Raw genomic sequence first — 25,502 nt, 5'->3', positions numbered from 1 at the left:
TTGTTTCGCTGGATGCCGAAATAATTATTTGCGTTAAAAATTCCCGCCTCCCAAGTCTTCCCGGCAAAAATCGTGTCAGTGGTACGGCTTCACGATAGTTGACTACTTCACTTATAGAACACGAGATGTACCAGTTCGTCACCAGGTTCTACCGTATTGCAACGTCATTATGCTGTTTAAGCCAATGAAAATGTCAATGGCTGTCACGTGGTGAGTATTAACCCATTCAAACTTCGATCGGAGCGCCAGTTTATCCAGCAGTTCGTTGCTTTTTGCTAGTTCATCCTTAAAATTATGGCTAGAAAAACATCAAACCAAACAGGCAATAGAAGAGTAAACGGGACTTTGAACTTGAGGGATGAAAACGGTAATCCGACAAGTACGCTTCGCGATCTCTAATTTCAGCGCGAACAGACCAACCGCCACAGCAGAGCATCCACGAACAAGAGCCCATCTTTCACTGACAGGCTGGTATAAGCTGTTATCGAGGCATAAAATTGTAAGTAAGGCAGCGAGGATCAATTTACCTACCAATTCTAATATTCCTCTGAAATAGAGCTTTTAACTTTGCTAATTGGTTGTAATTTATCCTGGTAAATATAAACTTGAGTTTAGACTGTAGGTCTGTAATCATTCAGACACGTGATTGCAAAAGTCAGGTATTATAAAGCAGAAACCTTGTTTGCTTTTCGCTTTATATAGCTTATCAGTATAGCAAATGTAGATAAAGATGTATCTTCGGTGTAATATTCCAATATAATTATATTTCATCTTTAGACCAAGATGACAAACAGTTAAGAATTAAATACTGAAGGATGGTGCATTAGAAAATACATAACAAATATAGTTTAAACAATCTACTGGGCATTTTTATCAATAATAACAACCTACCTGCTTATGCAATGAATGGAGAGTTTCTCACCCAAACCAGGCCTGCTAACACAAATATAATGAACAGCAATCATGACCATGCCCAATTTCCCTTATGGCACACTCATGCAGGGAATCATGGCACCTGTATTCATCGAAACACGTGCAAGACTTTATAGCAACGATGGATACATCTACTGTGATTCCCTGCAGGTGTGCGTCATAGAGGGAATCGGCCACTGGATCTATTAATTTGCAAAGAAGCCTACTTTTTCAAGTGTTTAGCACTACATGTATCTTTGAAAGACTGTCTGAAAGCTAGCAGGGATCTATGCCTACTCCCTTGACAGTTTTATCTTTGTTTTTTGGTTATTTTCATGTGCAAAATTAATGTACCATCCTTCAGAAATCAAAACTGAGCTACCTGTTTGTCACCTCAGTCAGAAGATGAAATAGAATTAACTCAAAATATTTTTATAACATCAACCATTTATTGCATTTTATACCTCTGTTGTAGACACAATGTGTTTGCTTGGTTTTACATTTATCCTCCATTTCGTGCATGTAAATCTATCAGCGGGTAATGGATTACAGCAATGAAACTTTCAGGAGGGCAAGGTGTTCATAGGCATCGCAGATCAGAGAATTCTCCAGCTAAATTTCAAAGGCCTGTACTTATTTTTTTTTATTCAAATGCAGAGCCTTACAATAACGTCTTTTAATACTGTCTACTGTATAAAAAAAGTTGTCCATCTCAGACTCTTGATTTAGGCGAGTACGTTGAACTGTTTTCATCCCGTCTTTCGAAATAAATTTATATTTCGCTTAGAAAGTCTTGCGTGACCAGTTTTGAGTTTGATTTTGTCCAATGAAAAAGCATGTTTGAAAGTAATATGAAACTAGCCAATCAGAAGTGAATACGGTACACAGATCCTTGCAAACCTGGGGGATATCGGAGCAAGCTTTTTGGCTGCGTTTCGCAGATGGACTGTACCAGGGTTTAATTTGGCTGCAAAATAGGTTATGGGAGGGGGGTCATATCAAGAATCCCTTAGAGGGGAGGGTATTTGCTGGAACCACAAATTGAATACTGACGCTTTTCAGAGGAGAGAAAATAAATAAATAATCCTGAAAGCTCATTTACCGGTATTCCTTTTGCAATACAAAGACTATTGCTTTTTTGTCTGGGCAGGTACACAAATCAATATACTTAAACAGTTAATATGCTTATTCTGCTAGATTCAAGGAATCTGAAAACAAGATTTTCAACCAGCAAATTTCAGCTGGTGTACAAAGAACCGACGAAGGAAATTCCAGTTGGCACCATGTAACAGGTAAACCCTCATTCTTTCTTCTTACTCACAAAATAATTTACATTATCAATTGTTTGGTTTGAAGTATTCAAAAATGTAGTTGCAGTACATAGTCTAATTGTTTGGTTTAAAAATTTTAATTTAACCAGTATAATTTTAATTGCCTTTGTTGAGTATGCATGATTGCTGAACACAGTGATAAATTTGAAATCTGAAACAACAGTTTGTGGTGTTTATTTGGTGACATCCTAAAAGTTTTGTGAACATTGAGTAAGCTCTTGAGAACTCCAACCACAGATGTCTTTGAGATAACCCTCACCTGCTATTTAATTTTTGACATAAATGTCGTGCAAAAAAATTGCAGATTGTACGTGTAAAACTGTTCATGTACTCCGTAACTTTCTTCCTAAGTCTTTCTCCTTCCAATTTTTGTTTGGAATAGTTTATTACAAACACTCATACATGTACATCTTTTGCATAGTACTGAATATTTTTGGATTATTATTATTTTGTAGCTGCTATCATGGGTGACAATTTTCATACAAAGTAGAGGCAAAGTGTCATTAACTCAAGAAATGCAGTCAAAATCTCTCAAAGGAGCAAAGGGTCCGAAGCCGTCTTAATATGGTAAAAGTTTTTTTTTTTTTTTTTTTTTTACCATTCAACAGTTTTCTAGAATTTTGTATTATTAAATGCAAGTACATGTAGTGTATGTGAATACATAATTTAATTTTAATATTCAGAGTCTATTTAGCTATGGATGTAGGCAGAAGGTTCTTACATGAAAGCACAAGAAGAACAAGAAGATTACATACAATACTGTGTGCATGTACATGTATTTTGGTTACATTATTTAAAAAAAAACACATTGTAGATGCTACAACTGTAGCGTTGCATGATATTTTGTGTGCATTCACATGTTTACTGTCTCTAAATAGATTCTTAAACATTTCTGTTTATAAATAGACTTTAAAGGGCCCTAGTCAGCCTCTGCCGTTTTCGATGCAATCAAATTATGAAAACTGTATGGGGAAGCGATATTCCTTATTGTATTACAGACTGTATTTTGTGTTGCTTGAAGTCTTTTTAATTATCTGGGCAGTTTCAGAGTGATATCTTTCATTGAGTCATGCTCCACGTAAAATATAAATGTACATGTAATTCCGAAACTCCCGTATGTAAACAAAAACAAAGTTGTGGCTGACTATGGTCCTTCATTCGATTTTGTGCCCGGGGCGCTTATTTACTTTTGGCACCTCACGGGAGGGCGCTTATTCAAAGACAGGGCACTTATTTAATTTTTCGAGAAACAGCCAAATGTTTAAAACAAAACTTTAATAAATATTAAGATAACTAACAATAACAGAAACTGTAACAGTAGCAAATTGTTGAAAGTTCAGCTACTTTTAAAAAAAATTGTTCATTTTAGCAGTAAATATATACATGTACCTGTACGGTACGGTAAATGTTCTTGCGTTTATCGATTCTACGTTGATGACTTCTTAGGGGCAATTATCTACTATAGGGGCGCTCATTAGAATGGGGGCGCTTATTGACAAAGACACATTCGAAGGGGGCGCTTATTCGGAAGGGGGCGCTTATTGGAAGGAGGGCGCTAAATCGAATCATTATGGTAGTGGTGTTTACTTTGTTATAACTATTCTTTTAAGCACACATTTTATTGCCAATTTGTGACTCAATTTAAGTGATATCAATGATAAATAATTTTTTTCTTTATTTTTCATACACAGAAAAAGAGGCAGATTAAAAGCTTTAGAGCAGTCCACATCCTAACAGTAAAGGAAAAAGATCACTACCAAAAATTCATGGCTGTGGACTTCATGTTGTCTAAGAGACAGAAGAGGAGAGTGGAAACAGAGATGGCTGTGAAAGCCCAGGCCAAAAAAAGAAAGTCTTTAGCACCAGCACACTTCACTGGCGCTGTCCTGCTTTAATGCAGGTTACATGTATGCACACCATTTCCTGAAAGACAAAAGGCATCATATGTAATCTTGAGCTCCTTTGCACCTGATGGCATTCCTTTGCCCTAGCATAACTGGCACCTTCTGCCCTCCTTTTGTTTAATAATGGGGTGTATCACTACATTTCTAAAGCTTAAAGGAAAAAAAAACTTAAATCTCATACTATTTTGTTTTAAACTTTTTGAGAACTTTAATTTGTTTGAAATGGAAATTTCAACTATTGAGTGGTGATTATTACAGTAATGTTTTCCTGAAAGCTGCATAAACTTGATTGAATGCTTTCTTTTTTTAATGTTTAGTTGTCTTTTTTATGCAAAACCTCATATTTGTGAACAAGCTACTGTAAGTTAGGCTCTTCATGCTGTCATTGATCTTTCAAATGTGTATTGAACTGTCTGTGACAATGGCTGATTCATGTTAACCAAATGTTCACATACATGCACTAAAACAGTTTACTGATCATAATTATAATACCGGTATTTCTTATGTAGATGTTTGGGGTAGTTTTATACTTATTGCTTTAAAATGTTTAGCTGTTTGCCTTCTGACAAGATTTAAAGATACTTACATGTACAAGTATAATATTTTATTCATTTAACAGTTACGAACAGTCAATCAAGAACATTAAGTATGGTAGGCATTCTCATGCTTACTGTTTAAAAAAGCTGCTTACCATGTGAGAATAGTTATTGATTTTAAGTTAGTGATGACCTGTAAAGAAATAGAAAGCATTTTATATGCCCTTTTTAAGACTGTTTTAAAGTGCTTAGCTGTTTTTTTTTCTTTTACTTCTACTTCAAGATATTTATAATATTTCTTTTGATTCCATGGTGCCATGAGACAATGTTGAAATAAATAATTACATAGAGCTTGAAATGTGTGCATGCATTTTGTTTATTTTATTCCTCCTCTGTTTTCCATTTTCATTTTTCATTATACAAGTAATTGGGGAGAGGGGAAATTTGCTTGTTTGGCACAACGTTTTAAATGCTTGTTCAAACAAAGGCTTTCATGATCAGTGAATGTTCACTGGCACTTGTTTTTGTAAAGAGCATGTAAAGACTAGGCAAATTTGCTATTTTGCCCTCCCTTCTTTTCTTGCAAATACTGGCCAAATATGGCATTTGACTATATAGCAAACATAACCAAACGAAAGCAAATATGGTATTTCCATCAGTGCAAATCCTTCCTTTCATGAGGCAAATTTATATATTTGCCTGCTATTTACTGCGAAAGTAAAATTGAATTTTGTTCGTATTTGTCACGCTATAGTAAATGTGTGCAAACATCAAATTTATTTCATGTCCAAATATCATCAAAGCGAAGTAAACATCACTTTTGTAAGAATTTGCTATCAATGTAAATGCGGAGCAAAGACGATATTTACTAGATCTTTGCTTTACTTGCAATATTACAGTAAACACAAAGTTTGACTTGCGTGCAATTATGATCAAAGCTAAGCAAATGTGATATTTTGCAACATATTTGCTACACGTGTAAATCTAACTTCTCGTCTAGCAAATTTAACTATTTACCTCACCTTTACTACAACAGAAAAGCTGTCGCAAATGTACAATTTGTCTTTACATTTGCTACCGGTATGAAAACATTGAGTAAATGCGGTATTTACCATCTTTGCCTTGTGTGCAAATATAATGCAATCATGATATTTGTATCTGAGCAAATATGAGCAGTGTCGTTCAAATATGGTATTTACTTCATATTTGCTACGATTTTGCTATGGTTGTAAATCCATTTTTTCGTGCAGTGTTATTTAAACTAAAATGCATTCATAACTGCAATTTACTTAGGTATTTATTTAGTTACGTATTTATTTACTCTATTGCTATATATTTTTTAGAATTTTATTTACATTCCTTGTAGTACAGTGTACGTAGTTGGCATTGGCTTCATAAACTGCTGAAGCAGTTTAAGGAAGGAGAGTCCAAGTTTTGAAAAGTCAATAGTCATTGATTTCCTGCCACTGTCTCTGTGATGGAGAAGAAAAACAACAATCGTTTTATTGACAACGCAATAATGTATAGATCTAGAAAGTACTGTCCATAGTTTGACACATAATGGACATGATTGGAACAATGTGTCTTAAAAAAGCGAACGTGTGTTTGCACTTCTTGATAGGTTCAAATATATTCATGGCTGATTAACGTCAGGTATCAGTTCTTATCACAGTCAAGATGGTGTCGCTAGGTAAAAAAGTAAAATGAGAAAGAGCTCTTTGGTCGCAGAGGCAGGGGAATTGTTCGTGTTTTTGATATCTCAGTCCAATCTTGTTTTCCTTGTATCCAGATCTGATCGCATTTTCATCAGGTTGTATATTGTAAATACTTTAACCCGAAGTGATCTGCATTACCTTTATTTGTGTGTTGGGCGCGTAGAGCCTGTTCTCGTTCCTTCGTTCTTCTGTTTGCCTTTTCACAAAGGATTTGCGGGAACTAAAGGACTCGTTGGAGTAAGCTGTCGCCTAAAAGAGATAAGCAAATTGAAATTAGTTTTTTACTGTCCACCACTGTCAATAAGTATGAGGTTTTGCTTACAATTATAAGTGACTTACCATCTTGCTTTTGACACTCGAAAAATGTATTTTTTGCTAAATTTATGTCGACAACGCTTTTACACACAAGGAAAAAATATTCAAATTTCAGAAATTTAAAGATAAAGAGACTACGATACGATGCGTGTTCTTTTTAGAATTTCATCATCATCATCATTGCAAGAAGGCAACACCTCCTCAAGAGATTTAACTAATGAACTTATTAATAAGCGGGGGTCCTGCACAACCTGAATAAACCTTTCTGACTAGCCTTGATAAAATAAATTCGCCGTAGGAGGAGCATGCGTGACGTCCACGAGGACGGTTGTGTTTTTTGAGCGGGAGCCATTCCCTCTTTCTTTGGCCAAAACTTCGCTCGAAATCTGTGCTTTAATGTCACCTTATGCCGGAGAACTCTAAGAAGAACAAACGAGGCGCACGAGGCTCCACTGATGATGAGGTAAACGAAGCGAAACGTCCTTTTAATATGGATGACAAGACCTCCAAAGAAGCAGAAGCGGAGCCAACACTGTCAGACTTGAAGGCGATGCTATTGGATTTGCAGGGGTCGGTGAATGCTATTCATAAGGACAATAAAAGCCTTAAAGACGAAATATCTGCGTTAAAAACTTCATTTGATGCTCAAGGCCGCGAATTCAACAAATTAAAAGAGTCAGTCGACAAATTAAAGTCGGAAAACGAATCACTCAAGAGCGAACTTCTTCGCACGAAAGTGAAGTTGGAAAAACAACAAGAAGAAACAGATAACCTGTGGACCTCCTTAGATGACTTGGAACAGTACACCAGGAAAAACTCGCTGGAGATTTCAGGAGTCCCAGAAACCTGTTATACGTCGACAGAAGAGGTAGTTTTGAAAGTAGCTAACGTGTTAGAAGTTGACCTAACACCTAATGATATTGAAATTTCTCACAAATTAAAGCGCCGGGGAGCTAGAAATACGATTATAGCAAAGTTTGTTAGCCATAAGGCAAAAAGCAAGTTATATAAGCAACGTACCAAGTTAAAAGATATTAAGTTGGCCGATTTATATCCAAGTTTTGCGTCGGCCATTAACACAGATCGAATATTTATAAATGAGAACTTAACAAACTTTAGACGCTATCTCTTTGGTAAAGCTAACGAAATGAAAAAGGACGGTCTCGTCTCCAGCGTATGGTCGATCGACGGGAAAGTATTTATCAAGACTTCCCCTGAAGGAAGACCCGTAAGAATTTTCTGCGAAGAAGACTTAGATGAACTTTAGTACTATTATGTTGACTAATCTGCATAAAAAGCTTAACTGACAATGTATTCCGGCAATCATTTAGTCGCTTTTTTCATAATATTCTAGGCCATAGAAGAAGTTGGGAATAGGTTTATTAGATTAGGAAGGGGCAAGTTTCTCATATTCTGATTAACTTTTTGTACTGTTATTACTCAGTTTGTGTTTGTTTGTTTTTTTTTTTTTCGTCTGTTGTCATCTAGCTATTTATTAAGATACTCTTTATTTATTATTCAAGTTTATCAGTTTAATTATTCAGTGTCAACGTGGCCATCGTAAAAGAATGTCAAAGAAAAATTTATGCAAAATTCTTTCACTAAACGTTCGAGGATTGAGAGATTGTGAAAAGAGAAGAAGTATTTTTTCATTCCTCAAAGATCAAAAAGCGTCATTTTACTTCCTACAAGAAACTTACTCTGGTCTTAACGATGAATCGTTCTGGAAAAGCGAATGGGGTGGCGACATAATTTTTTCGCATGGTTCTCATCATAGTAGAGGAGTTTGTATTTTAATAGATCCATCAGTGCGAGACACAAAAATAGTTTATTCCCAAAACGACGACTCGGGAAGAATAGTCTTAATTAACTTAAATTTTAATGGTGTGGAATTGTCTCTCTGCAACATCTACGCACCTAATAATCAAAAAGATCAGCTTCAATTCATCGGGGAACTTAACAATTGCCTAATCGACAAATCAGAATTAACATCTCTCGTTATAGGTGGTGATTGGAACTGCACTTTAACAAAGAATGACAAAAAAGGTGGTGTACCGTGGAAGCCTACGGCGTTCCGAAACTGCTTACTTATCACGATGGACATGTTTGATCTCATAGATATTCAAAAAGTCAAACACCCAAATGTTAAAAAATTTTCTTACGAATCTAAGGCGTTAAAAATGAAATCAAGGATAGACTATTTCCTAATAGCTAAAAATCTAGGAATGTCTGTTCAGAAAGCTGATATCCAAAGCTCTATCGCTCCAGACCACAAGCTGGTTTGCCTGACATTTCAATGGGAAAAAGAAAATACAAGAGGTCCAGGTTTTTGGAAGTTTAATAATTGTCTACTAGAAGACGAAAACTATATCCAGCAGATACGCGAACTGTTTCCTATATACAAAAGCAAATATCAAGATGTCACAAATAAGCAAATTCTTTGGGAGCTTCTGAAAATGGAAATACGTATGTTTACTGTTTCATATGCCAAAAGGAAAGCAAAAGTTAAAAGGAGTCGCGAACTCGAGGTTAAAGACCAACTTGATGAGTTAGATAGGATAATTTGCTCAAGTGATGAATTGAGAAACATCGACCAAGAACTGAAGCAGTATGACGCTCTTAAAAAGGAATTACAGGAATTATATAAAGCCAAAGGAGAGGCAGCAAAGTTCAGAGCAAAATGCGCCTGGCTTGAAAATGGCGAGCGTCCAACGAAATACTTTTTTAACCTCGAGAAAAAGAACTACAATAAAAAGGTTATCTCTGAGCTTGAAGACGAAGAAGGAAATACTATAACGGACGACAAAGAAATTCTTTTGCAAATTGAGAACTTTTATAAGGATCTTTATTCCTCGAAAATCGGCGTAATGGGAGAAAAATTAAATCAATTTACCGAGGATATAACAGTTCCTCAACTCTCTAATGAAGAGCGCGAAAATTTGGAAGGCCTCTTAACCTATGAGGAATGTAAGACAGTTCTCGATTCTTTTAAAAACGACAAGTCTCCTGGGGAAGATGGTTTCACTGCGGAATTCTATTCATTCTTTTTTGACCTTGTCGGAAATGATTTAGTTGACTGCCTTAACGCAGGGTATGAAAAGGGAAAACTTTCAATTTCACAACGCCGAGGAATTATAAGCTTAATTCCTAAAGATGATTCTGACCTAAATTACCTTCAAAATTGGAGACCAATAACGCTGTTAAATATAGACTACAAAATCGCCTCCAAAGCTATTGCTAGACGCATTGAACCGGTATTGTCGAAAATTATCCATCCAGATCAAACAGGATTTGTAAAAGACAGATATATAGGGGAAAATATAAGACTCATTAGTGATATAATGGAACAAACGCAGAGATGTAATATCCCAGGTATTCTTTTGTCGCTAGACTTTCGCAAAGCTTTTGATACCCTGGACTGGTCCTGTATACAACATGCCCTAAAGTTGTTTAACTTTGGAGACGGACTTAGAAGATGGATTACCGTTTTTTATAGTGACATTGAAAGTGCAGTGGTAAACAATGGCTTTGCAACAGATTGGATCAAACCTTCTGCTGGAGTTAGACAAGGCTGTCCGCTTTCTCCATACCTGTTTATCCTTACAGCAGAACTTATGTCCAATAAGATCCGTCAAAGCAGCGAGGTTTTAGGTATATCTTTTTTGAATAAGGAAATCAAATTGAGTCAGTTTGCTGATGACACTAATCTTTTCTGTGCAGATTTAACATCAGTGAAAAAGGGACTTGATATCATAGCATCCTTCGGGGATATCTCAGGACTTAGACTAAATTTAAAAAAAACAAAGGCTATGTGGCTTGGAAAATTAGTCAATGAGAGCGACAAACCATTAGGACTGACTTGGATTAAAAACCCAGTGAAAATTTTAGGAATCTTTTTCTCATATGATAGTAACGGTAACAATCAGCACAATTTTAATCTAAAAATTCAAAAGCTTCAGGCAAACTTAGACATTTGGCGATCGCGAGATTTGACCTTATTTGGAAGAGTTCTTATTATTAAGGCAATGGGTGTATCGTCCCTCGTTTACTCTGCTTCGAATATCGACGTACCAAATGAGATTATAGGAAATGTGCAGGGCCGTCTTTTTAAATTTTTATGGAAAAATAAAAGAGACAAGGTTAAAAGAACTAGTACCTACCAGGACCACGTAAATGGAGGACTGCGAATGGTTGACATAGAGATAATGATAAAGTCTTTAAGACTCGCGTGGATCCCTAGACTGTTAAAAAATGGGGACCCAAATTGGAAAGCGGTACCGAATTACTATTTCCGAAAATATGGCGGATTGGAATTTCTACTGAAGTGTAATTATCGGATGGAGGACTTTAAAGAAATACCACGTTTTTACAGGGACATTCTATTATATTATAAAGAACTCAAATCGCTTTACAATTGTCATAACATTCATGACACAATCCTGTTTAATAATAAGGAAATACTAATAGGAGGGAAACCCTTTTTGTTTCATGAATGGCTAAACAAAGGAATTAAGACGGTCATGGACCTTTTAGACATTGAGGGTAAAGTTCTATCTTTTGCGGATTTTAAATCCAAATTTCATCTTAAAAAGACATCGTTTCTCCATTTTTATCAAGCCATAAGTGCAATTCCAAACCACCTACTCGAAAAAGCAAGAGAGTTACTTAATTCTGAAGACAGCGGTATATGTTTTGAAGATATGAAGTCCTTTCAGGTCGACGATAATAGTTTCTTAAACTTGACGAAAGCCAAAGCCAAAGATTTTTATTGGCTGTTAGTGAATAAAATCCATACAAACAGCCACACGGGGCCGAAACGTTGGGAAAAATCACTTACTTCCGAAAACATCAACTGGAAGAAAACATTCCAATCGGTCCACAAAACTGCTAAAGAAAACAAGTTGCGAGAATTTCATTTCAAGGTCATTCATAGGTTTTTTGTAACTAAAAAGGAGCTTTTCATATTTAAGATAAAGGAGGATGGAGATTGTACATACTGCGGAGAAACGGATTCGAGAGACCATACGCTAATTGACTGTCATTTCACAAAGTCTTTCATTCAGCAGGTGTTGCAGTGGTTCAATTCAACCAACAACTCGTCCTTTTCACTCAATACTGAAGAGATTTTATTTGGCCTTCCCAATACACCGAATGATGAATTAAAGAGAAAGCTAAACTACACTCTTTTATACATGTGTTATTATATTTATAAAATGAAACTCCAGAACGATTCATTATTAATCTCGGAATTTATAAGTAAAATCATTTATAAATATAGAATAGAACAACTTCTTTAAGTACATATAAACCAGCTATCTAACAACTTCTTCGCCTTCTCCTATGTGTAGTATATAGTTTCTTTATATTGTTTAGTGAAAGATTTCCACCGCTTCTTATATTAATTTGTAATATTTCTGATCCGTTGCCACTGTATTGTGAATTGTAAATAGTATTTTGTAAATAGCGTTGTAATATTGTAAGTATTTTTTTTGTGTGTTATTTTCTAAATGAATGAATAAAAAAAAAAAAAAAAAAAAAAAAAAAAAAAAAAAAAAAAAAAAAATTCGCCGTAGGACCGACCAACTTTATAAAGATGGCAGTAAGAGGATTTCGGATTCACGATAATTAGTTAGTCAACATTTTCCCAACCCTTTTAACGGACGCAGATAAAATGTCTCCTTCTCTGACACTGTCTCGCATCCTGGGAGGTGAAAAGAAGCGAAAGGAGGCCCAGGAGTAGTGTTTCTTTAAGAACTTCTTCTTAAACGCCGTGGACACCTAAAACGTAAACACGAGAACATTAATTAACCGGTTAATTGGCAGAAATAGGTGCCAAAAAATAAGCTCTGTAACACACAGTCTTGAAAAGGGCAACCCTACCTCTTGACTGAGGACTATGTTAGTTACAAAGAAGAAAACTCCCTGCAAGGAAATTATATCAAATATTTAGTGAAAGAAACTTGAAATCTGAACTATCAGATGAACGTTGAGGAACACAAGTTTAAAAATAGGTCACCAAGGGTGACATGAGTCTAATGCCGTATGGCATAGTGATACAGATTGCGCGGTTTTCGTAAGCCGGTTAAAATTGGTTAGAGGTTTGTGTTCGGGAGTTTAATTTAAAATGCTTATAGCAAGCTAGGGGCATCGTGGATGATTATGGATGAAAACGAAACAGTCATAAATGTTATATGCTTCACAAAATTTAAAGTATGAACAGGAGTTGATGTTACTTCTTCCGTATTGTCCGTAAAAGCAGAAACGATTAAACATTTGGACAAGATTGCGTGACGATTTACAAAAAGCATGTTCATTACAACAAGGGTTGAAGAACTTCACATCGTTTTCTTTCAGATTTTTCACCATTTTGATGATGACTCTCTTGAAACAGATTTTGCAATAAAAGCACTTGAAATAGTGACTGTTACTCCACTGTACTGTAAGCACTTAGTGACAGATTTTCCTAAAAACGGGTGTAAATGCTCACGTCAATATAATGATGACCTTTTGAACGCTGGAAACTAGGCAATTATTATCGAGCTACCATACACAGGAGCGAAGACTGTTTATCATGATGTACAAATTTCGCGAATCATCACTTCCATATCAATGTAACCATTTTATGATTTTTCTAGCTGTAAGAAGAACTTAAGATCTCTAAGAGTCGTAAAAGCATGAAATTCGATTTCAGTGTATGAGTCTTGTATGGCAAAGGCCGGGACAGTGTAATACTGCAAAGCGGCCAAACAAACGCATTTTGATTTAGTCGCGTAACTTGATTTACATTTATCCATGTACATCTTTTATTTTTTTTTTGTTTGCACTGTAAAGAAAAAATTGGTCAAAATTCGAATGACTTAAATACAAAAACCGAGGTAAAGTTTTCTATTTTTTAAAACAAAATAAATATTTGGTCGCATTGTGTAAATAAACGCGAGTCGCCGTCGAAATATTTTTTCTCAAAGACGTCTTGCTTTTTAAGCAAGACGAAAACACAAGTGCTTAACTGAACTGAAAACGAAGATTTATTTTCACAAAAAGCTTACAAATGTCTTAACTGGAAAATTATTTCGTCCTGTTCAAGTGTTGAATAATCGTGACTTGAGAAAGAACTTTTAATTATGCGTGGGAACACGTGTCGCTGATTGGCTGTTTTTAATTGAAACTAATCGTGCGTGTCCGTACGGAGTCCGTTCTTGATCTTGCAGCTGATCATTGTTTTCTACATTACAGCGAACGATTATCGATCCCGAACCATTCCCTTGGGATTGCTAACAGCTTTTTTTCATATAACAAAGAGTCTAATGCGCATGCGCAAAGCGCACGCAAGCATTAGACTCAACAAGCAGCTATTTCAAAAAGAAATAGTGTTTCGTTTCCAGATTGTGGAAGGGTGAGAATAGCGTAATGTTTAAGGAGAGGTAGGTTTGGGGTTTATTTTAATTTGGAGGTCCTAGTGTATGTTGAATTTGCTGAATTTATGCGCGAGTGAAGAAAACAAAAGAACTTCATATTCATTATCATATTTTTCAGTAGTAACTTCCCATTTAACGCCTACTGTCCATTTTATGTGAAGGAGGCATAAACTCAGACCTGCTACAGTTTGGCAGAGTTCAAGTAAAATAATAAGATTTCTCCTTATAGAAATAGTATGTGTCTTTCTCTCCAAACTGATAAAGTTAAATAAAAGGAGCTTGCCTTCACCTTTTTTATTCATCCAATGAAAATTAAAATGATTTCTTCTGCATAACATGTTTTTTATTAATGAAAAAAAAAACTACAGAAAATAACATGTTCCTATCAATATAATCGTAGATGGAATTATTACCTTTTGACAAAAAATCTTGAGGTATATACTTCTCTAAATTGATCACATGCTCAAGGCACACGCTCAAATCAAATAAATGCCAAATTCTAGACAAACCAAAACCCTAGTCGACAAGAACAGAGATAAGCACAAATACATTTTGCATTTTGGCGATGCCGTGGAGTTTCGATCAGACCACGATGGCTTTGAGTAATGCAAAGAATGTTTATATTGTTAATTTCATCTCAGAAAACTTATCCGGCAGTCGCGGTAGTTAATCTTAAGCTTTACATCAAGTGATAAATGTGGTTCGACATGGCAGTTGCACAGCTTGCTATACGAAACTGTCCATACGAAATTTGATGTTTTAACAGAACTTGACTGTCTTCTTTTTCGTTCTGAACTTTTCGTGCCGACTCGAATGTTTTCGCGATTCACGTGACACTGATCACGCAACTCCGGATACGTCCACGAGAGAACCCACGCAATTTTGCGTGTATTCGCACGGCTTGTGACGTCGAAGATGCCGTGAATTTCCCTTTACACATTTATACATTAATCTGTTACATTAAGTGAGAAAACTTTGTAACTCTCCTGCATATATGCCCTTCTCTTCAATCAACTTTCCCGTTTTCGGGGCACGCTAGCCCTTCCGTGCGAGGAAACACGGCGGATATGCCATGTCATCACGCTTTTGATTGGTGGAAATTTTCTTCCGTTTCAGAAAATCGCTAGAATGTTTACTTTACAATTAAACGCTAAAAGAGCTTACTCTAATTTTTTCCCAATACATCGCTTCAATCAAACCTAAAACCATTGCAGTCGTCGGATATTTGTATTTGTAAGGAATCTCAATATTTTTTGGTCATGCTGAGGATTAACTTTTCGATATTTGAAGAACATGCTTTTACGAAATTAATTGCCTTCGGTCAAACTTATTTACTCTGTGGTTGCGAGCGTTGTCCTGATTGGATAGTAGCCTCCACTGTGTAAATAGTTCACATCGAATCCAAAATAATACCGTATCGTTTCTGAGGAAACGAAACAAAAACCAAGCGAACAACCCTCAGTTTGCCCGGTGACCCTCGGTAAGTGCTGAATTGACGCTAAATTTTACAACTGGTCTACATAAAGTTTTGCTTTGCTTGTTTAAAAATAAGCGTTTTGATGATTGCATTCGAATATGACGACACATAGAAAACTACTTTAAAAAGAGTTTCCGTGACACCAAGATCACATCCGTGTGTTTTTACCATACATGACTTACGTTAACATGTCTTCGTTCGAAAGAATTGCCCGATTTCGATTGTTTATTGTGAACGGGAGACCACATTTTCAAACGAAACGTATACTATGGGAACGGCTATATTGGAATTTGTCAATCTTCTTTGTTGCTTTCACGACCACAGTAATAAACTAAACTTACATTCTGAACTCTCTTGCAAGGAAACTGAAGAGCAGAAAGAAGGCCGATGCTTACACAGTTGTATAGTCTTTATCGCATCATATTTTATTTATGAAGGTGGTGTTACATTTAAGACGAGTAAACGATAAAAGTGGTTTAGCAAAACAAATATATAATCGTACTCACCTGTGAGCAGTTGAGTAGAACAAAGGCGTAAGACATTACTGCCGAGTTAGTGTTTGCTTGTAACAAACCCAACAACCACGTGACTCCGAGCAGGGGTAGGAGTATCAGAGATGCCTTCAGGGCCACCCTGTTATGAGAAAAAACCTTTGTTGAAGCTTGGCCCGGGAATGATAAATCAAGAATCTCCGGTCCAGTGATCGCTTGTGATCGCTAGCGATCATATGAAAATTATCCTTAACTGTAAAATGATATGAGCTAATTTATTGCAGCGAATGTAAAGCTTTACAAACAATCTGCTGCAGTGGCTTTTTCTTGCCACATGCAATCAGTTCCTTGGTTTGCTTTTATAAAATTGGATAAACCTGAAATCTATAAAAGGACGGGACCTAATCCTCTATATCAAAGGGGTAAAGGTTTTTATGATGACAATGGCTTGACTTCCATGTTCCTCAAGTACTTGTAACACCACGATGATTTATTGCTAATTTATTGCAGCGAATGTTGAGCTTTACAAACAATCTAGTGCTTCAGCTATTTCTTGCAAAATTTAATCAGTTCCTCGGTTTGCTTTTATAAAACTGGATAAACCTGAAATCTATAAAAGGATCAAAAACCAAAAACATCCATATCGAATGGGGTAAAGGTTTTTTTTTATAACAATGGCTCGACTTCCATGTTCCTCAAGTACTTGAACACCACAATGAAGCTGTTTGTGTGTAGCTTCTCTCCTTGCAAATTACTAATTCGATTTTTTTTTATGTTTTGTTTGGCGATCACGACTGTTTTGTCCCTAAAGTGTTTAGAGCATAAGCAAAAAAGCTTCTTGTGTTGAACAGTGCAGCCGAAGCAAGGTAGGTTAGGGCGAGGGCCGTTTGTGACATTTGGCAATATCCTCTAGGAAACGAGAAAAGTGAGTTCAGACGGCACATAACGTGATTTGGTTAATAGTCTTATTGAGAACATTTTTGGATTCAATAATGGTTCCTTTCGTAAGATAGGTAATTTCAGGCACAAATGCAGATACCTGATATTGTTAATAAATGTCTTGTCGTTAGCATGTTTCTGTCTACTCTCTGTTGTGGGAGATATTAGTACACCAATGACCATACCAAGAATTACCACATTTGTCTGAAATTAAAAATAAACAGAAATCGATACAAATTAGATACAAAATTCATATCAGTAAAAAATAGACTATAGAATGACAAGTGAAAACTCTTTGTTATTTGAAGTTGAACTAATAAGCTATTACTCATATAAATATAAAAGTTAGCTAGTTAATGTTATACCAAACTAGGGTTGACTCAGACTCAGAATTTAACTCAACAGTCAACGCATTTAAATGCAGCGATATTTCTTTCTTACCAAAATGACCACCACAACTGGAGGAAGAAAGAGAGAAACCAGCACAATTTCTGTCATCCAGCATCTATAAGAAACACAGAAGCAGACTCAAAATGGCTTCAACTATTTTTTCGACGACTAAGATATTAAAAATTCGAATTAATAAGTTGACACATGCAAATGTTAAACGGCGTCCTGTTAAAATATGTAACGAATGTGTGATAAAAACTAAATGAACTTTCCGAGTGCAACAAAAGTCTCTAGAGCATTCTTAATGAGTCTATGAATTCTTAATGCTATTGTAAACGTTTGGTAGCGCTATGTGTTCGTTTATAGCGTTCCTATCTCGCACAGAATGCCAAGCTTCAAGAATTAGTCGTTGTTTCCACACCGTTGACCTGTCAACAATTTCGACGCTCTCCAAATCTATTTGATGGTCGTTAAGGATATGGTGTTTTGCCGACAAAGAGTTTTTATCCAAAGTTGCGATGGCCTTTGCGTGTTCTTTCATGCGTGTTTCAGTTAAGCGCGCGTGATGCCGGTCTGACCAACATAAACACAGTCGCAATCGTTACACTTGATCTTATATACAATTCCTCTGGTATCCTCTTTCTCGATCCTGCATATGGTTTCTCAGTATGTTCGAGATAGTACGTATAGGTTTATGGGCGACCTTGATGTTGAAGCCACGAAGAACGTTTGCAATTCTTTCGGAAAAACCTTTGGCGTAAGGGAGGATAACAAAACAACGATGGTCGATATCATTTGTTTCTTGTTGTCTACTCGGTTGGCGCAGATTTTGAATAAAATTTGCAGGGTAGTTATTAGTGGCGAGGGCTTTCGCTACTCGCTTAGTTTCCCGTGATACTTCCTCCTCGGTGGAAGGAATGTTCCTCGCGCGATCCATGAGAGTGCGAGCGACCGAGTGTTTATGTTGGGAATGGTGGTGTGATTTGAAATCCAGGTAACGATCGGTGTTAGTAGCTTTCCTGTAGACAGACACAGTGATCGAGCCATCTTCTTGTCTGATTGTTTTGGTGTCAAGAAAGGCAATGGAACCTTCTGATTCTACCTCGATTGTAAATTTGATGTGAGGGTTGATGGAATTTAGATGTGAGTGGAATTCATCTACGCGTTCTCTTTTTACACATACGTGGCTGTCATCTACGTATCTAAACCACCATTTGGGAGGGTTAGGGGTCGAAGAGGGAGCCTTTTCTTCGACATGTTCCACGACGAGATTGGCCAAGATTGCGCTCACTGGGGATTCCATCGGACAACCGAAAATTTGTTGGAAATGGTTGCCTTGTAATACAAAGAAATTGTTGTCGAGGACGAACTGTAGAAGTGCCATGATATTTTGGATGGACAAGTTGGTTCTCTCCGGTAGTGACTGCTCAGAATCCAGTCTCTCTTTAACCACTTCGGTTGCTAGGTGGGTCGGAATGCAAGTAAACAGTGACACGACGTCAAAAGATACTAGGATCTCGTCGGGATCTACTGAAAAGGCTCTCTCTCTTCGACCCCTAACCTTCCAAATGGTGGTTTAGATACGTAGATGACAGCCACGTATGTGTAAAAAGGGAACGCGTAGATGAATTCCACTCACATCTAAATTCCATCAACCCTCACATCAAATTTACAATCGAGGTAGAATCAGAAGGTTCCATTGCCTTTCTTGACACCAAAACAACCAGATAAGAAGATGGCTCGATCACCGTGTCTGTCTACAGGAAAGCTACCAACACCGATCGTTACCTGGATTTCAAATCACACCACCATCCCCAGCATAAACACTCGGTCGCTCGCACTCTCATGGATCGCGCGAGGAACATTCCTTCCAGCGAGGAGGAAGTATCACGGGAAACTAAGCGAGTAGCGAAAGCCCTCGCCACTAATAACTACCCTGCAAATTGTATTCAAAATCTGCGCCAACCGAGTAGACAACAAGAAACAAATGATATCGACCATCGTTGTTTTGTTATCCTCCCTTACGCCAAAGGTTTTTCCGAAAGAATTGCAAACGTTCTTCGTGGCTTCAACATCAAGGTCGCCCATAAACCTATACGTACCATCTCGAACATACTGAAAGAACCAAATGCAGGATCGAGATACCAGAGGAATTGTATATAAGATCAAGTGTAACGATTGCGACTGTGTTCATGTTGGTCAGACATCACGCGCGCTTAAAACACGTATGAAAGAACACGCAAAGGCCATCGCAACTTTGGATAAAAACTCTTTGTTGGCAAAACACCATACGCATAACGACCATCAAATAGATTTGGAGAGCGTCGAAATTGTTGACAAGTCAACGGTGTGGAAACAACGACTAATTCTTGAAGTTTGGCATTCTGTGCGAGATAGGAACGCTATAAACGAACACATAGCGCTACCAAACGTTTACAATAGCATTAAGAATTCATAGACTCATTAAGAATGCTCTAGAGAATTTTGTTGCACTCGGAAAGTTCATTTAGTTTTAATCACACATTCGTTACATATTTTAACAGGACGCCGCTGAACATTTGCATTTTTATCTTGCTGAAGAAGGCAACAGTAGTGGCCGAAACGTCCAAAAACAATATTTTTAGCCAGTGTCAACTTATTAATTCGAATTTTTAACATCTCTGGCTACAACCCGAACATTTTTTACTAATATATTATCCTTGTCTAATTGAAAACGAGGGTCAATTTTACAGTTGTGTACTAAGCGACCAGGTCTTTTGAGCGGGAGCGAGGCTAGAGTTAACTTTGTTTTGATACAAAACGCTTTTACACAGAGGGATGGTTAACAAAAACACTCGATATACAGTATTATGTATTAAATAACTCACATTTTCCCTATTCCATAATTGTCCCAGAAAATAGCCATGGATAATGCAGTCACACCGGTAGGTAGACCTTAAATAAACCAGTCAAAGTATATAATGTTATTGTTATTTGATTACTCTAGTAACTTATCCTAGCTAATATTAACTGTCAGTGCCGTGCCTTTATATGTTAGTTTAGAGAATTGGGTGGTATATCGAGATCGTATCCACCAGTAGCTACCATGAGATGAGAAATTCAATACGATTTTAACAGGAAGGGCGGAGTCATTCACGCACCGATACGTACAACAGGGGTTTATTGAACTCATGTAAGCGAAACTTCTATGAGATGGCTGTTCCACAATAATTTTTTTTAAACATTTAAAGTAATTCATGTAGAGAGAGAAAGGTCTAATTTTTGTTTAAAAACAGAAGCTCACCATATCCTAAAATATAGTATCTCTTGAGGAAACTCTTCTTTTGTGTGCAGAACACTTTGATGATGGTCAGATAAAGATGCCATCCTTCCACTAGCATCCAGGAGAACATGGCGGTAAGGAAGAAATGCAGTGCAATCCCCACAGCCTTGCACAGCCACTGTGGAGTTAATAAATGAGTGATGGACGCAACGTGAACTCATACATGAAGTTCTACGAGCGACAGGTACTCTATATGTCGTATTGTGTCGTACGAATACAATTAGAGATTTGCACTAAAACAGTGAAATAGGTATTACATGATGGATATGATGTCATTTACTTGTTGTTTGATAGGGATCGATGGGGAAACCCCACGATCCTTGGGATTATTCAAAGTATAACTGATCTAGTATCAGTTTAAAAGTCTTTCATTATTTATTCGTTGAATCGTTTCACCTTATTGTGAGTCTGGTCCGTTCCAAGCAGGAAAATGAGTTGAACAACACCTATGTTGAATGCCAGATTTTTGTGCACGTGTATACTGTCTCCTTTTAGGCTGAAAACAAATTCAAACCAGTCAACTTTTAAGGGTCGATACTTTTAACGGTGATGCTAATTGGAGACGTTGTAAATATCAAAAAAATTATTTTAAGAAGCACATAAATGCTTGTTAGGAAATAAATATTAAAAAGTGGACCAGTTGTTTATTTACATCAGCGTGGCTGAAAAGTTGAGCGTTTGACTCCGCCAAGAGGAACTCACTTTATTACAGAAAACAGAACGACTCAAATTCAAGTTCCGGCAGTGATCAGACTCGCCACTCAGCCATGTATTTCTTAATGCTGCAAAAATTCAACTTTGGTCGTTTACTATGATTACGCATCATAAATACATTATGCAAAAAATTGAAAAGAATTTGTCTCAATTTTAAATAAATAATAACTGTGACACATTGAAATACCAGGATTACTTACTGTAAGATACTGTAGATAAAGATGGCAAGAAAACAACAAGTGGCTGATAACACGCATCCCACATATGACATCATCAACAAGATCATGTCGTCATCTTTTTTAATAATGTCCTGATAAAACAAAATCCTGATAAGTAGTTTCTTGGATATAGATTTTGTTATGAAATTTAGCGATATAAAATCACGACGTTTCGACCTCTCCGAGGTCATTTTCAAGTGCGAATAAAAATATAAAATTAGCATAAATATATTAAAATAGTAAAATAGGCAAAATAGTCACGAACGCTGAAATGCGATAAAATATGTAAAAATAAGTGACAAAATATTAAAATCATTTGTGTATTTAAGAAAATAGGTCAAGCTCTATTGCTTTATTGTGTAAGACGCAAGTTAGATCAGCACTCCTATATGAGTGCGAAACGTGGAAAATGACCACGGGCAAGGAAAAGAAACTAGATGCATTTCAGTCCAAATGCTTGCGAGGGATTCTAAGGATGAGATAGCTTTCGCGAATAAGCAATGAAAAAGTCATAGAAATGACACACGTCAACAGAATCAGTGATGAAATAAGAAGACGGCGTTGGAACTGGATAGACCATCTACTTCGCGCAGATAGATACAATGACTGCATGGTGGCGCTAGGATGGCAACTAACAGATAAAAGGGCAGTAGGGAGACTTAGAACGACCTGGACGAGGACAGACGGAGGAATCAGAGATAGGGAAGGTGTGTTGGAGTGACCGGAGTACTACAAAAGCGGTATCCAATATAAATTCACCTTATAAATGTTCTTAACATCAACAATCCGCAATTGGGGAAGCTTTATAAGCGTTGTTTGGAAATTGATGCAGAGGAATTTCGTGGGAATTATGAATTATTATGGTTAAGAGTGCTACGCGGCTTATTCCCTTTGTATCATATTACAAGGAAATTTCGACCAAAATTGCCGGTTAAAAAGATCAAAATGATGACTGATCTAAAGAAAGAAAGCTGCATCGACCAAACAAAGGCGCAAAAACGTAACCGCTGATAGCCGAACCGAAAACAATAACCGAGGAAAAACATAGCCTACGTCGTCTTACCGGAGAGCCACGGAAATCAAAAAGAAGAGCAAAGTTGGTGAGATGTGAACAGTGACAGACAGTATGAGTGTTGTTATCTTGGTACACATAACATCCATCGTCAAACCATCGATCGTTCGGACCACTGTAGAGGAAAAAAAAAGATGAACTTTTGTAAAAGCGTGTAAATAAAAACTCTGATAAACTCGTAGTATCTTAGTATTGAAAAGAAAAAAAAAACAGAAAGGGACTTTTATTTATACACGGTTGTGTTTAAAACTAGAAGCTTGTTGGGCCGTGAATACAAACAAAAGTGAAACAAACATAAAATATTTAAGAATGCCAACTGACTGGAGACTGACCAGTTGGTTAATTAAGCGCGTAGGAGTTGAATTTAGGACTACGCAACACAAATTCATCCAGTGTCAGTTAGGGTACTGCGATTCAAAAGACCATGAATTTCTACTTACTTTGAGTCCATGTTAAGGAAAGCACACAGAATAGGTGTAGTGTCGTTAGAATCCTGGATACAAAAAGCATAAAATGTCCAAATGTTAACATTAACAGCCCTTGTTACCTGGCATGAATTGTCGTAGAAAACGTAATCCCAAATGAGATTATCTTTGTCTCAAACTTTTATTTGGACTGGTATGTGCTATTTTCTGGATAACCTTAAATAACGGACTTAATCGAACAGTTTCAGGCGTTGACCATAAGGGCTTGAGATACTTTAAGAAGATTTAAACAAGTCCATAAGTTGACTAAGTTCTAAACCAGTAAAATGGCCTGATGAGGGTAGTTTGTGTGGTATATATATCTTAGTAGGAATTTTAGTGTGTCATATCGCTGTTTATACCATGCCATAGAAAATACAGCCAATCAGAATACAGGAAAGCCGTTGTATATTCGACGGTATTCAACCCAACCTTCCCATCGTGCGCTGCGATTGTATTCTCGACGAAATTTAGTAAGCGTATTTTCCATGGCATGGTATAAAATAGTTATACAACACTTTCTCGTGGTATACTATGGAATATCCCACTTGTCACTTGTATTTTCTTGGTATACACACGAGCCTTTAGGCGAGTGTGTATACCAAGAAAATACAAGTGACAAGTGGGATATTCCATAGTATACCACTCGAAAGCGTTGCATAACTAGTATATATTTTTACGAGTCATGCAGTATTTAGGTGAGCCCGAAGGGCGACTCAAAATACAAATATCGTGAGATGTTCGGTTTATGGATGGTGTACACACCGCACCAGCTACGTCATAAAGTATATTATTCAGTTAATTTTCTTACCAAGTGTTCGAATACTAGTTCTATTGGATCTGGGAGGGACTGGTAAAACCTCTGTTCTTCTGACACTATTTTGCCCGAAGTTATAATGGAGTTCAGCTTGGATTTGTTATAGGGCGTCTGTGCGCCCATCTCTTCTAAAGACCTGAAAATCCATCACGAATGAAATTATTATTTAACTCCGTGAGCAAATTCAGTGTCATTACAAAAACAACTAATCTACTTAAGTCATTATTTGTTACAGAAAAAACAACAACAGCAACAACAAAAACAGAAACAGAGCAAAAAACAAAAGTTACCAAACAATCACATCAGCAAACCAAAAAGGCAAAAGAGTGTCAATAATTACGGTAGGATTATTGTTAGATGCATAATATATTTTCCTCGCACTCACCATATTTCCAACAGAGGATCCGAAGTTAATAAATCCTCCAAGTTCTTGTAAAATATTGAGCACACGCTCGTGTAGTAGGCTATGCAAGAAATAAAGCAGTTATTAATTATTGCTGTTTTTGCGTTTAGTTATTTGCGTTATTTATTTCTGACTGTTACTAATTTGTACAGTTTACAGTACAGTTTTTTACAATGTAAAGAATATTTTTATCGCCAAAAAAAGAAACTTGTCCATTCCCTTGTTTGTATTTCTTTCCATTGTATTTGGCTCTGATAGTCCGAAAGTACTGTTGTAGGAAGGATGATTTATTTTCATGCTGCCAAATTACGGCGTAATACTATAGAAAAATACTATCTTGATTTATATTAAAAAACCCATCTCTTTTAGTTTAAGTATCATTTGATGGTAACTCATACATCAACCCATGTTATATCTTACCATTGATGATGTAAACATCGTTAGCGAACATGCCTCCTTTCCCATCCACACAATTTACTGCGGTCCCGTATTTGTTGTACGTCAAATGAGCTGTGGGACTCGACGCGCACCAGCCGCCATCTTGAACGGCAAAAACCTTCCATCCACGACTCCTGGTCACTTCTGCACACTTCTCTACAGCATCCTTGCGAGTAAGGAAGCTTCCTTTTAACAACTGATGTGTTCCTTCCATGGTAGGTACCGCCCGGTCTTGGTCATTGTCACTAAAACAGCCAAGACTGGTATAGAATCCTGGAACACAAAATGAAATAGTTGTAGTTGAAACTATTCATAACAGATTTGTTCTAATTTGAGAGTGGTATTAAAAAACACCTTAGGCACGTTTAAAAATCTTGGCTTTCCGCGTCAGGATCTCCTGATTTCAAAGAAATCGTTTGCTTTCCTTCTAATTAGTCTTTTTTTAAATAAGGATTATGGCTGAATATGGCATTCAGTTTGAGTTGGTTAATAAAAGAGAATGCGAAGATCAGAATAGTGCTCTCAGTGCTCTCTGACAGACACATTACATTAGTTATGTGCTCTGTCACCATTCATTGTCAATTTAATTACTTTTATCTAACATGTTTCATACAGTTTTCACTCTCAAT

At 36.7% G+C, this 25,502-nt stretch overlaps 1 protein-coding gene and 1 long non-coding RNA gene across 2 annotated transcripts in view; one reads left to right on the top strand and one right to left on the bottom strand.

Moving 5' to 3' along the window:
- Positions 1–227: 227 nt before the first annotated feature.
- Positions 228–5,041, top strand: LOC144653104 (uncharacterized). Its single transcript, XR_013570673.1, has 4 exons — positions 228–499; positions 2,110–2,204; positions 2,699–2,810; positions 3,935–5,041. It is a non-coding gene; the product is annotated as an uncharacterized LOC144653104 (long non-coding RNA).
- An 894-nt stretch (positions 5,042–5,935) lies between these two features.
- LOC144655039 (uncharacterized) overlaps positions 5,936–25,502 on the bottom strand; it is a 127,074-nt gene continuing 107,507 nt past the window's right edge. Inside the window, 16 exon segments of the mRNA XM_078515258.1 lie at positions 5,936–6,155; positions 6,537–6,647; positions 12,363–12,491; positions 12,594–12,635; positions 16,112–16,238; positions 17,136–17,239; positions 17,477–17,540; positions 20,293–20,359; positions 20,709–20,865; positions 21,144–21,243; positions 21,662–21,771; positions 22,743–22,866; positions 23,192–23,244; positions 24,027–24,168; positions 24,418–24,496; positions 24,856–25,146. Of these exon segments, the coding sequence (XP_078371384.1) occupies positions 6,126–6,155; positions 6,537–6,647; positions 12,363–12,491; positions 12,594–12,635; positions 16,112–16,238; positions 17,136–17,239; positions 17,477–17,540; positions 20,293–20,359; positions 20,709–20,865; positions 21,144–21,243; positions 21,662–21,771; positions 22,743–22,866; positions 23,192–23,244; positions 24,027–24,168; positions 24,418–24,496; positions 24,856–25,146 (1,730 nt within the window). The 3' untranslated portion in view covers positions 5,936–6,125.

The sequence above is a fragment of the Oculina patagonica genome, chromosome 5 (genome assembly GCF_052425735.1).
Source record: "Oculina patagonica isolate OP01 chromosome 5, crgOcupat, whole genome shotgun sequence".
In the NCBI taxonomy this organism is placed as follows: Eukaryota; Metazoa; Cnidaria; class Anthozoa; order Scleractinia; family Oculinidae; genus Oculina; species Oculina patagonica.
Note: the sequence above shows the minus strand (reverse complement) of the source record. Positions and strands in the feature narration are given on the sequence as shown.